General features: G+C 40.2%; 1 protein-coding gene across 4 annotated transcripts in view; it reads right to left on the bottom strand.

Moving 5' to 3' along the window:
- plpp1a (phospholipid phosphatase 1a) overlaps positions 1-12,687 on the bottom strand; it is a 73,378-nt gene that overhangs the window by 33,888 nt on the left and 26,803 nt on the right. For 3 of the 4 annotated variants that reach the window (XM_042332055.1, XM_042332094.1, NM_001292435.1), the window contains 1 exon segment: positions 8,214-8,368. In XM_042332055.1, the coding sequence (XP_042187989.1) occupies positions 8,214-8,368 (155 nt within the window). 4 annotated transcript variants of the gene reach the window in all.

The following is a 12,687-nucleotide window of genomic DNA, read 5'->3' as shown; positions in this document are numbered from 1 at the left end:
TTTTTTAAAAAGGATAATATTTTAGGGTGAGTATTATATGGCATTAGCATCTCACCACAGAAATAAAAGAGAACTAACTCACTCTTGTGTTCTATGTGAACTCAGTGTTTTCGTGGCAATTCGATCAAATCCAAAATATGGCAACCGTGTTTACCATCTCCTAAAAAGCTGCATCAGCACTTTACAGAGAGCAACAAGAAAGTGATTTCTGGTAGATTTAACATCTAACCATTTCCCATCAAAACAAACACTTATTGAATAAAACCAATAGTTAGAAAAATATTCCAATAAAACCTTAGTTGCAAAATAACTCATTTGCTTTTCAAAGCAACAACAAATTCAATGACTCGAGATCTATCATTAGTGTCAGATGATACAAGCAGGAATAGGCATTTGCTCGGAAATATGACTACGGTCGCCCAAAGGATTGCTGGAAAGGATCCAAATGTTACTAAAACAAGCAACGTTTGAAATGTAACTTGCAACCTGACGCAGGCATTAAGATATTCTTGGAAAGGACATGATGGTGCACAATCGCAACAGAAAGATTACTCTAATAATGAACAGAAGGAAACATTTGATTTAATTTCATTTAATTTTTTCCCTCCAATTTTCTCCCTTTTCCTTTCTGAACATTGTGACTTTTACTGATGTGTATATGTTTCCATGGGTACCTGTACCTCACCCAAACTGGTTATTTTCAATGTGTGAGCCATCAAGCTATTCAAGGGTTAGAGGAGGGAAGGCATCCAAGCCCAAGGTTATTGCTAACCAAGATGGATTCTGATCACGTCAACAAGCCAATATACTTTGATGAGTGCGCCAGACAGTGAGCGGGCCAGACAGTGCTGAGCTATTGCTCATCTAGAGAAAACTGGTATAGTTCATGGGATACCGATCGATGGCTCAGACTGGGAATTTTGTGTTTGATGCTTTTGAAATGCAGTCATATACACAAACAGTGCCTAAAATGGACACCAAAATTTGAATGACTTGAGAACACCACCAACTTCAAAATGCTATATCATGCGCTCATCCCGGCCTGAGGAATCTAGAATCTGTTGAGTAGAAGCAAGATAGTACATAAATAGTCGCCCAATTAGCAACCAATTCAGAGCGATTCAGCAAAGGACATAGCAGAAATGGCCTGCCTGTCCCACTCTGCCCTGTGACGCACAAGATAGACTCCTACTCTATTATGAGAAAATATATGTAGAAACAATGTCACAATTGTTTCATTTGTAGAGATTAAGCCAAACATAAAAATACTGTGGTAATTTTCCATCATTACTCACATCAGAAATGTATAAAATGATTTTGTTAGCGAGACATAGCATTTCAAAAGCTTCAAAAACAATGCAGTATATAAATAGGGTTTAATAACAGTTAGCATATCTATGTCAAAGTTACCGAAAGATATACCCTGTGGAATATCCAGAGCCTCAGCAGTCGTTACTCTTACACTAGCTGTGATGGTGACGTACTTTGGTCTGCCCCAAAGGGGGAAAATTCCTTTTTTAAACAATTGTTTTTGCAGGACTCAGGAAATATTTTGCCAACTGATAACTTCTTGTTATATTCAAATGCTGAAGGGTTTCGGAATGCAGCCACACACTCCCTTACATCCATTTCCACCCTCTCTCACAAGACTGAACTAACAATAGTTTGTTTCCTCTGGTTTAGTTAGTTATGTGTGGCTCACTGGGTTGAGCACAGTCTGTGATAATTGTTTTATTGTCCACCCCGCCAGGTTGGTTGAATGAAAAATTGACTTACAGAACAATCAGCCACCATGAAGTCCCAACCCAACATTCAGGTTTAAATAACAAGTGTTATATTTATATCACATTTGTATCACCATCAAAGATTCCTTGATGGCTCAGTTGCAAAATTAATTGTTTAGAGTAAAACTTTATAGCAGTAGGTGTGCCACCTAAACCAGACCCTGGAGAAAGCTGTACCTGTCTGTTTGTGGACTTACTCCTCACATCTTACAGGATGAAGCACAGTGTTACAGGATGGTACTGGCATTAGCTGATTAAACATTTCCACTATTGTAGAGACCAAAGGTCCAGGTGTGATCCTTGATCTGTTATAATATAACCTTGCATTTATTATGCTGATGTCATAAAGACATCTCAAAGCGCTTCACAGAATATACCATAAAGTGAATTGACTGTATAATTTTGTAGGTGAAACACGGCAGCCAATTGTCCACAGCAGTGTCCCACAAACAGTCGTGGGTTGAATGATCACATTTTTTTTGAAGAGATTATTAATCCCTGTTCTGCTTGTCTCATTCCTTGGAAGAGATTGAAGCACGACTACCAGCCTTGAACTAAGGAAAGGGGAAAACAATCAAGTCAGAAACAGGCAGGTGCCCTAACCCTCACATACTTAGCATCCTTATTCAAGGAAAGGAAATCCCACTCATGACTGATTTTCTGTCACCTTCCTGGAAAATTTGCAACACAAACTTAAGGTAAAGACAGCATCTGACATGGCTGCCGAGCCCCTCCCATAGATGAATAACTTGACACTGATTAATTGTCACTCGGGTGAGTTGCGTGTGGAACTGGAACCCTGTATGACTCACTGCTGTCAGGAGAAAGGATGAGTCACTTGGTTCAAAAAGCAAGCCACATCTTTAAAACAACAGCAACAAAATTACATTTATTCAATGCCTTTCACGTCAGAAGGACATCCTAAGGCGCTGAGAAATATAGTCTGGTAAACTGACGTTCAGAAACTCAAGAACTTATTTCTGTTAAACTCTGTGTGATAATACTACAATGATCTATGTGGATGAGATCAGATTTATTTAAATTAAATTTGGCTAAATTATATATCGCAAACTTTCCTTAAAAATCTGAATGCGGTTTGGGACAGTAAAATCCATTGTATTACTGCTGGGTTTCATCAGTGTCTATGAGCCTGTAGAGTTTTACCAAACTCCCTGTATTGTTTATCGAACAGAACCAAGGATTTGCATTAGTACTGTATATTCAAAAGACTTTTCCACTGAAACAATGGAAGGCGGAAATAGGAAATTTGGCTGAGTACAGCCAAAGACTATGCTAATGCCAGGGACCATGTTTAAACAAAATCTATTCAACATAATACAGACATTATTTCAATAATCTACTGGTAACAAGAGATTCTATTGTACTTGGCTGAGCCACTCTGCTTTATAAATATAAATGAAGCATTTTGTTTTGGGTTTAAACCTGACATTCTGATTCAAATGCTACACAGAGCAGTGAAAGGAAATGAAAAATTAGCAAATAATAGTCACTACATACAGTTCACGGGAAAATCCTGTGAAGCGCTTTGAGACGTCTCAACGACTTGATAAGGCGCTGTGTCAAATGCCAAATGCAAGGATTATCATTATAGCAAAAGTGCTTGCTTTGCAATCATTTGACTTAATTCTTGCAATAATAACAGTGCAGTAATATCAATGAGCTGAGGAGATGTAAAATAATCACATACTGTCGTATTGTCTGGCCTCTGATCAGTCAAAGAGAAAGTTTTGCTTAAACAAAAAACATACAGACAGCCCTGAGTAGGCTTATTACAGACATTATCGAGCACACAGGCCCTTCATGTGGCCCACATGTGTGGGTAGTTTATAATCAATTTCTTATTTGACAGATGTTGATTTTCAGATTCCTGACAAATGATGGCTGTACATGGAATGTGTTGCAAACTCATAATAATCATTCACTCTTTGTTTTGCAGTGTACCACAAGTGCAACACGTTACTCCGTTAGTATCCATGATGCACTGTGCGGACAACTTCCTCTCAGGATTAATAATAAAAATACTAATCCTTGAATTTGATTTAGCGCCTTTCATGTCAGGAACATGTTTCAAAGTGCTTCGCAGGATTTACTGTAAAGTATAGTGACTCCACTTTTTGTAGGCGAACATGGCAGAACATGTTATAGTTTTCCTTTACTTTTTGAAAATACTTAAGAACAGGAACCAGCTCAAATTAAAGTAGTTTCCAAGATTCTTCCAAAATATTGAGTAACAGACATCAGCGAAAATTGTTAAAAAATAATTCATAGTAATTCATAGTGCAAATCACCAATCCCCACTCCCCCGAAAAAATAATAATAATAATGTGGTCATCAATCCACCACTGTTTTGGGGACACTGCTGTGTGCAATTGGCTGCCACGTTTCGCCCACAAAATATACAGTCAATTCACTTTACAGTATAACCTGTGAAGCGCTTTGAGATGTCTCGAAGATGTGATAAGGCGCTATATCAAATGCAAGGATTATTAAAAAAAAGTTAGTATTTAGTCAGCTTGTTGGAGTTACAAGATAATATTTCAGCATTTTGCAATATCACTGTTACCAGGGTTGTAACAAGCAAAGTTACGAATATTCTTAATGACTAAGCCCCACTTGCCCAGGACACATTTAGAGCCCAAATAGGAGCATCTTAACTCTGTTTCACTTTAATATCCGGGTCATATCCACTCGCCCTTCTTACAACTTCCATTGCCCCTGTATTAGCCACGCAAATCATCTGCATTAACGGCTAGCGTTCCTGCTCAATGGACTACAACATCTATTTAACCAATTACTACCTATTTGTAGACGGCCCGGAAACTGTGCTACAGACCTAGAATAATGCTACAACAGCAAATGCATTATAAAGACAGTCAAATCAGTAGATTCGTAACCACAATGACACAAAAGATGACCAGCTGAATTTTATTGACTTTTGTCTGCTTTACTTTCCAATTCACTCTGTTCAGTTTTGAAGTTCCGAATAAGGTGTTGGATTAAGAACATATTTATCAACATATACTTCTTTCTCCCCCACCTCACATTCCGCACTGGCAAGTTCTGAGGGAAGGATGGTATCTATGAATTAGTCTTATTTTCTCTGATCTGAAGTTAGCATTCTCCCCAGAAAGTATTCATTTTAACTCCCTATTCTCCCTCTCTTGAAATAGCTAATTCCAAAGTGTCCATTTACAAGTATTAAATGTGATTTTTGTACGGTTATTTGATTGCAGGAAGGGGGTGGGGGCAGGGGGGGGAGCATCGTAGCTGAGCCTGACACTGTCCTCACTCAACATCCTCACATGCAGCTCCAGCAGAGAATTTTAATTCCGCTCGCTCTCCAAACTGGAGGTGTCTCTGGTCAATGACTTGGAGCAGGAACCTGGTCTGATGTTTCCCTCACTAGCCCAGGAGGCACTGAAGACACTTTTATCCTCTCTGAGATCAGATAATACAATGCAGACTAAGATTAAATCTGTGATCTTCTCGTGTGTATAACCTAATGCCACAATGCTGGTAATTCCTCACTATAGTAACCAATTTCCAGTGTAAAGTAGTTGACTCAAGTTTGCCTGCAATTGGAGCCCTGTCCTGCACTGAGAAGTTACATAGTTGGTAATGAACAAATGGACTAGGAAGCAAGGACACTGGACTAATTCACAAAGCAGCTTAATGCTGCATTGGATACAGCAGACATGCTATTATGGACAGATGAGATAAAAGGGCAGAAGGAAGGGTCTCCTTCACCTGTTCCTGTCTTCTGATACTTGAATAGCACCAAGAATATCAGGCCATTGTCTCTGAAGAACTGTAAAATGCTTGTGCAGTGGCTTGGCTATGGTATACTACAGTATAGTATCACAAGCAATGTCAAGAATACTAAACGTCTCCAAACTATGCATACAATTTCTACCCTAATAAAAATACAATGGAATGGCATTCACCACGTGTCCGTTTAACCACAACATAAGCTTTTGCAGATGTGATGCTTTAGCACGTACACAGCAGTGCATACAACTAGTGGTAGATTCACCTCAAGATTATAGAGGCAGTCATGGTTGATACACAGAACATGGAAATTGTATTTAGCTCATAATTGTTTTGATACACAAATATTTTTCTTTTGTTCTTTGCTATTTCTGCAAACAGGAGGGTATCAAGGGAAATTAGTTGAAATGAGTCTCACACCACAGACTGCCGAAACCCTCATGCACACATTCACAACATCCAGGCTTGACTATGGAAACTCCTTGCTTGTCAGCCTCACAAACTCCTCCCTCCATAGGCTGCAGATCGTCCAGAACTCTGCAGGCCATGTCCTATCCCGCACCAGGCTCCGTGACCCTATCACCCCCATCCTCGCCCGACTCCACTGGCTTCCTATCACGCAGAGGATACAGTTCAAGATCCTGGTCCTCACCTTTAAAGTCCTCCATGGCCTTGCTCACCTTACCTCTGGGAGCTCCTAACCCCCTACCACCTACCTGCTCCCTCAGCAGGCTCTGGCCTGCTTCATGTCCCCTACTTCGCCTGCCCCACCATTGGTGGGCAGGCCTTCAGCCACTCTGCCCCACCCTCTGGAATTCCATCCCACAGCCCCTCCACCTCGCCCCCTCCCATGCTTCCATCTCAAGATCCTCCACTTCGACCGTGCTTTTGATCACCCTCCTTTCCCCTCTGCCCTACACCCTCCCCAATCCCGATCTCCAGCTCGGGTCCGAAACTCTGACTGTCCAGCGCCTTGGGATGTCCATCCGATGTGAAAGGCGCTTTACAGATGTAATTTTGTTGTTGTTGTAGTAGTAGTTTATGGAGTTAAATGAAAGAATCAATGAATGGAAAGTGAAGTTTAAATCGAGTTCTGCACTAGATTTCAGAGATTTCACTCTTATAGCAGGAGAAAGATGAGGTCTTGAGGAATTATGTTTATGATGTTCACATGGCAATGAGGTGAAATCGAAATGTGGTAATATCATCTTAATTAGCTGTTGCTTTCTATTGAAAAATATAGCTCTCTTACTAAGAGTTATATGGTAGCCACAATTACCAGATAAATGCATTTCTTTCACCACTGTTCAGTCCCAGTCTATGGGAAACAGTTACAACTATCTAACACTGAGAATTTTAGGAACAGAATGACAATAATCTACACAGGTCACTTCTTAATTCGAGAGATTTGGTGAATAAACAAAGAGTCACTGTTAATCCAGACACACTGCTTGCCGTGGGGCAGAATGTTCAAAGGGTTAAAGCAATCAACTGTACCGTGAGTAACACACAGATCATGTGTCTGGATCCTGTCTAAACACTAAATGCAGGAACTCAGTTTATCATTCTTAATAAAAAGTATTCCTGTATTGCATGACTTACTAACTCTCCTATTACCTTACCATGGTTTAGCTCCCCCGACATAGTACTGCGTCCTGCCATGCAGCTTGTCAGGAGTATTGTGCAGGAGTGTAAGATAGTAGGGTTGTAAGATGGTCTGATTCACCAACTTCTCTACAACCACCTTCAATGTCATTCCGAGGCGTTCGCTTCTGCAGGGTGCCAGTGTTTCCTGCACATGAGCCACATGTGTTCCTGGCTGAGCAGCAGCAAAGCTTTACCAACAAGAGCAAGTTTGCATGTGAGCAGAGGTTGATCTTTGTGCTCATCTCTCTGGATGACGTCAGTTTACCTCTGGAATTGATGGTCACTCTGCACCTTTCCAACACTGCAGGAACAATCATGCACAAGATCTCAAGAGGTGCAGCACCTTGGTATTTTTCACTGGAGGACTAGTTGTTATTACGAACGGGAGTTGTGCAAAATAAAACTGACGAAACTCGTAAAGGTGAGTGAAGCTGATTGGGTTAAGCCTTGAATTAACACACTGTGCTAGCTGACTGAAGTTGTAAGCAGAGCAAGGCAGTGCGTATAGAAGCATTGCAGCTGAAGGCATCAAAAGGTTCACAGCCCAAAACAGAAAGCAAGGGGCATTGCACATGCAGCCACAAATCACAATTACACATTAACGGCCTTACTGTACATATATATGCTTTACACGTGTTACATCATATTTGACCATTAAAAGTGCTGGGCACATTACAGTATTTGTCGCACTCCCTGTAAGGGACTGAGTTTCTCTTTACCCAGCAAGGATGGGCTGAAACTCGTAGAAACCCACAATTAACAATTCATTACTTTTATAGCTCCATCATTAATATGACTGCACGAGGCAAGATGAGGAAGACTTGGAATGAAAAGAAAAGGCAGTTCTGTATGTGTAGAGATCCAGAAACTGCAAGCCCCAGTTGTTCTTTGATCTGGATCCATTGCTTCCAAACGCCCTCTCACCCCCCCACCCCCCACTGCTGTATTTTTACTGGAGCCCCCACTATCGCCTTGAGCCTCTGAACTACTTACAGCCGTTATGGGCAGCATAAACCCCACTGTGTACAGCACAGTGGAGGTGACGGTACTATTCTTGTACGGGTACTTGATGGTTTCATCATCACAGTAAAAACCTCTCTGATACGGCTTTATTTTGAACACGTTTAGAACAGCCAATGGCAAACCAGCTGTAGGAAGGGAGAGAAAAAAAGTGTTTTAAGTGCACCTTTATTTCACAAGTTCACAGAAGCAGGCAATATTCAAACATTCAAATTTGTACATTCAGCATCAAGACAACACGTAACATCTTTGTCAAAAAAGAATGAACAAATTCAGCACCCTACACAAATTAATTCCTGCCTTGTCAGCAGGCAACGTTCTTTAAATTGCACTAAGTTGCAATATGTTTGATCAATCTATTTGCTGTCAAAGAAAGAGCGAGTTTGTATTTTTATACTGCCTTATTTCTAAGAGTCTGAGACACGTGTTGTGGCTGGTTATGTAGGCAAATGCTGGACCTATTTTGAGCATAGAATCGGTGTTCCCTGAACAGCCATGAAGTGAATGACCAACTTGTATCTGGAAGGTTGCTTTCAAATAATGTCACAAGTTCTTTAATATTCACCTGAACAAATAGAAGGATCTCAGTTTAATCCCTTATTTGTAGGACAACACACCTCAGGATCCCTGACTGTCCAGCGCCTTGGGACGTCCTCCTGACATGAAAGGCACTATACAAATCTAATTTGTTGTTGTTTTTAGCACTCACTCCAGTATTCGGCTAAAGTGTTAGTTAACCTCTGAGCCTCTGAGCTCAAATCTTGACTAGGGGCTTAAACTGACAACTCTCTGATCCAAAGGTAAGGTTGCTCTTAACTGAGTCAGCGATGTTAGGTGCATTATAAGGTTAGGTTTACTTGCACCTTGTAAAATTAGTCAAGCATATCCTGTTCACTCTGAAACATGCAGACTTTCTGTTTTTCAGCAGCTTAAATGGCTGTTAGTATCGAACGTTGCTTTCATAGGTATATGGTTTTCACAATGAGGTTTGTCAGTTTTAGGTATCATTTTAGAAACTTGATGGCTTTAGTAAAACATTTCTTTACTTATAGAGAAATTTAGGGTACAGAGCACGCCAACATTAATAGCTTGCACTTAAAAGCACTTTAAGTATGAATGATGTTCCAGTTCAGGATAGAAGCTTGCAGTGAATTACTGTTCAAGGGAAGGCAGCAGACGTAATAAACAAAGAATGGGCTGGAGATAAAGCAGATGGGAAATAATAGTTTGTTCTCTTTTTAAACGACACCACTTCATAAAGTTATTTTGTCTCTTCCCCATTATTTTCCAACTCTTCCTTCCATGGGGGTGGGGGGTGGTGGAGAATCTTTTATTTCACAATTTCCTCTATCCTTCTGAAGACACCACATCTTGCTGCATTAGATGCTCAATGGTCCCAGACCACATTGCCACTCACTCTCCCCGCCAACACCTCAGACCAATGGCAGACACCAGCAAATCTACATCCCATCGCATGCACCAGCTCACTCTCTCACTGTGCTGCACAGCTACTGGATCTAACTAATTAGTCCATCACTGATCTCATTTAGTGATTAGGTCTAATTTCTAGGATTATAATTGATGAAGAACAAGCACTAACCCCTTTATCAACAGGAAGCAAACACCATCTCTCAACAAACATAATCACTGTCGGTTTGTTTAATTTTAAAGAACTACAAATTACTGAGTATTTCTGACTCCAGTATGATGTCCATGTGCTGATCTTAGTGACTAGTATTTATCTTGAGATACGTCTCCAGTAAACAGCAGCAACCTTTCAGGGAGCTCTGTGTTATCTTGGCAATACCAAAGGTTTTGGCAATATAATGTGTAAGAAAGGGGCTTGGGCTTAGCAAAGACCTTATTTCTTTGGGGTTGAAAACAACAAGGTATTTTGTTGGATTTCCCAATCACTTTCCTGTGCAATAAGTTTGCTTTTTTTTAAATGGAGATGTCGACATATCAGGAATATCAAACTGAGACCGAACCAGTCGATCTTGCACCAATTTTGTGGTTTTCAATTTAACCCAAGGATTTTATGCATTCAAAAAAAAACTATTTTCTTTTGCCGATTAGCTTGTTGATCAGAAATGTGGTTATTTTTTTAAAAAATGGAGTTCATCAAAAAACCACAGTTATAAACTTTGCTTATGTTGGACTCCAGTTCTCCTCAAAGAACAATGTACTGTACATAACGTCCCATAACTTGAACAGTACAAAGAGTTCCAAATTATGAACACAAGGTAATGGGAAGGGAGGAGAAATCTGCCAGGGTTCCTGCTCACCCTCCAGTGACTCCAACATAGAGGCAATTATAATAACAACCTGCACTAACCACAGTTAGGGCTCACCTCCCTGTCTTATTCTAGCCTGCAAAGCTCAAACTGTAACTTTACATGTTACATGTTAAATAGAAAATTAACACAATGAATGTTACCACACATGTGGGTAGGAATATTTACCAATCAGTTTATTTATCCCTCCAGTTCAAACATAGCAGGTTACATTTAGAAGCTAGTAAGTCCTGGCATGTTATAGGAAATGCCAACAATACTTTTGTCAGTGGGTTACTAGAACGATAAAGACACTCCTAAATGGTGGAAGCGAGGGAATGAGGAATGAGCAGTGGGCCAGAACTGGAGGAGAATTTAGTAACTGCAGAAATTACTTTGAAAGTTTTGACAAAACTAGCTTTTTTTTTTGTCTCCTCCCAAATGTCTTCCTGAACTGCTTCTCCTTTTCTGCTGACAGATTAGCTGTTTACAAGGCAGTTTCCTTCTTGATTACTGTATTCGTGTATCAGTGGGTAAAGTGGAATTTGCTAAGAAGGAGTTCTCACCCTATTTAATTCTCAGTCCCACCCTGTGACCTCTAATAACTACCAACACACCCAATTATGACCTTTGTTGGTGATTTTATATTTTCTGAAGCACTGGTTCTATCAACAGAAATAAAGGTCAAAGAACAATCTGTTATCATAGTGTGACCTATGTATAATAACAATCCTTGCATTTGATATAGCACCTTATCACGTCTTTGAGACGTCTCAAAGCGCTTCCCAGAATATACTGTAAAGTGAATTGACTGTATATTTGTGGGCGAAAAGTGGCAGCCAATTGCGCACAGCAGTGTCCCACAAACAATCGTGGATTGAAGTGACCAATTTATTATTTTTTTAAGGAACTTACGTTGCAAAGTTCATTTTTCAACAAAACCCGCCTGTATTCTGACAATTCTTCCATTTCCAAATATCTTTCACCTGCTCAGTTTTCTCTCCTGTAAATCTGGTTTAAACAGTGTCCACCAGCGTCAAAAAGAATTCAAATGGGGGTCATTCCATTAAAATCAAATGTAGGGATTATTATTATAAAATGCATACTTTCTCTTCTTCCCTTGCTATTCATTAGTCTTACCTCCCTCGCATTTCCCATATGTATTACTCTCTTCTCTAGGTGCTAGTTTCAGTCACTCATTCATTGAATCTTCCCTCTTGTATAAAGCCTATGCATATTCAGGGACCTGTCACTATTGATTCTTTCCAGACTGAAATATCTGCACGTGTGAGTGTGTTTCTGCTGCATGTTAAGTGAACTTCACAGTCAGTAAAACTGTCAAATTGAACCATAAGGCACATGAGGTGGTGAGAAAGGGAATGGTGCATTAAATGGTTCCAACGCATTTCTCTTGTATGACAAGGGCCCGATGAAGCAGTAGTTCACAATGGGATTCACTCGACTACAGAATCCTGCTGGTAAAACCAAGGTCTCACCTGCCTACAGGTGAATGTGGAGTCCTGTAGCTCAGTGGTTAGAGCACTCGCTTTGCAAGCGAGACACCTGGGTTCAATTCCAGGCAGGATGAAACCTTGGGCAAGTTTCCTTACTCCACACGCCTAATAATAATCCCTCCAAAACCAAAAACAATAATAAATTGGTCATTTTCAATCTACGACTGTTTGTGGGACATTGCTGTGCGCAATTGGCTGCCGCGTTCGCCCACAAATATACAATCAATTCACTTTACAGTGTGTTCTGTGAAGCGCTTTGAGACGTGAAAAGCGCTATGTCAAATGCAAGGATTATTATTATTATTATTAATGTTAAAGATCCCACTGCATTATATGAAGAGTTTTGCCAACAAAATAGTGTCAATTCACTTTACAGTATATATTCTGTGAAGCGCTTTGAGACGTCTCAAAGACGTAATTAGGTGCCATATCAAATGCAAGTATTATTATTTTTATTGAAAAGTGAATTGACTGTATATTTTGTGGAGGCAGCATCTCTGAGCACTGTCAAGGTTCTGCATCTGACCTTTGGCCCAGCAGCCTGCCTTCCCATCTCTTGAGATCACTCATCTTCCTTCAAGGGTTTATGTGGATGTACATTGTCTGTGTGGGAGGAAATTTGTATATTTTTTGCTGGAAATTAGAATACGTTTATTATGT

Source organism: Callorhinchus milii, unplaced genomic scaffold, assembly GCF_018977255.1.
Source record: "Callorhinchus milii isolate IMCB2004 unplaced genomic scaffold, IMCB_Cmil_1.0 Scaffold1, whole genome shotgun sequence".
Lineage (NCBI taxonomy): Eukaryota > Metazoa > Chordata > Chondrichthyes > Chimaeriformes > Callorhinchidae > Callorhinchus > Callorhinchus milii.
Note: the sequence above shows the minus strand (reverse complement) of the source record. Positions and strands in the feature narration are given on the sequence as shown.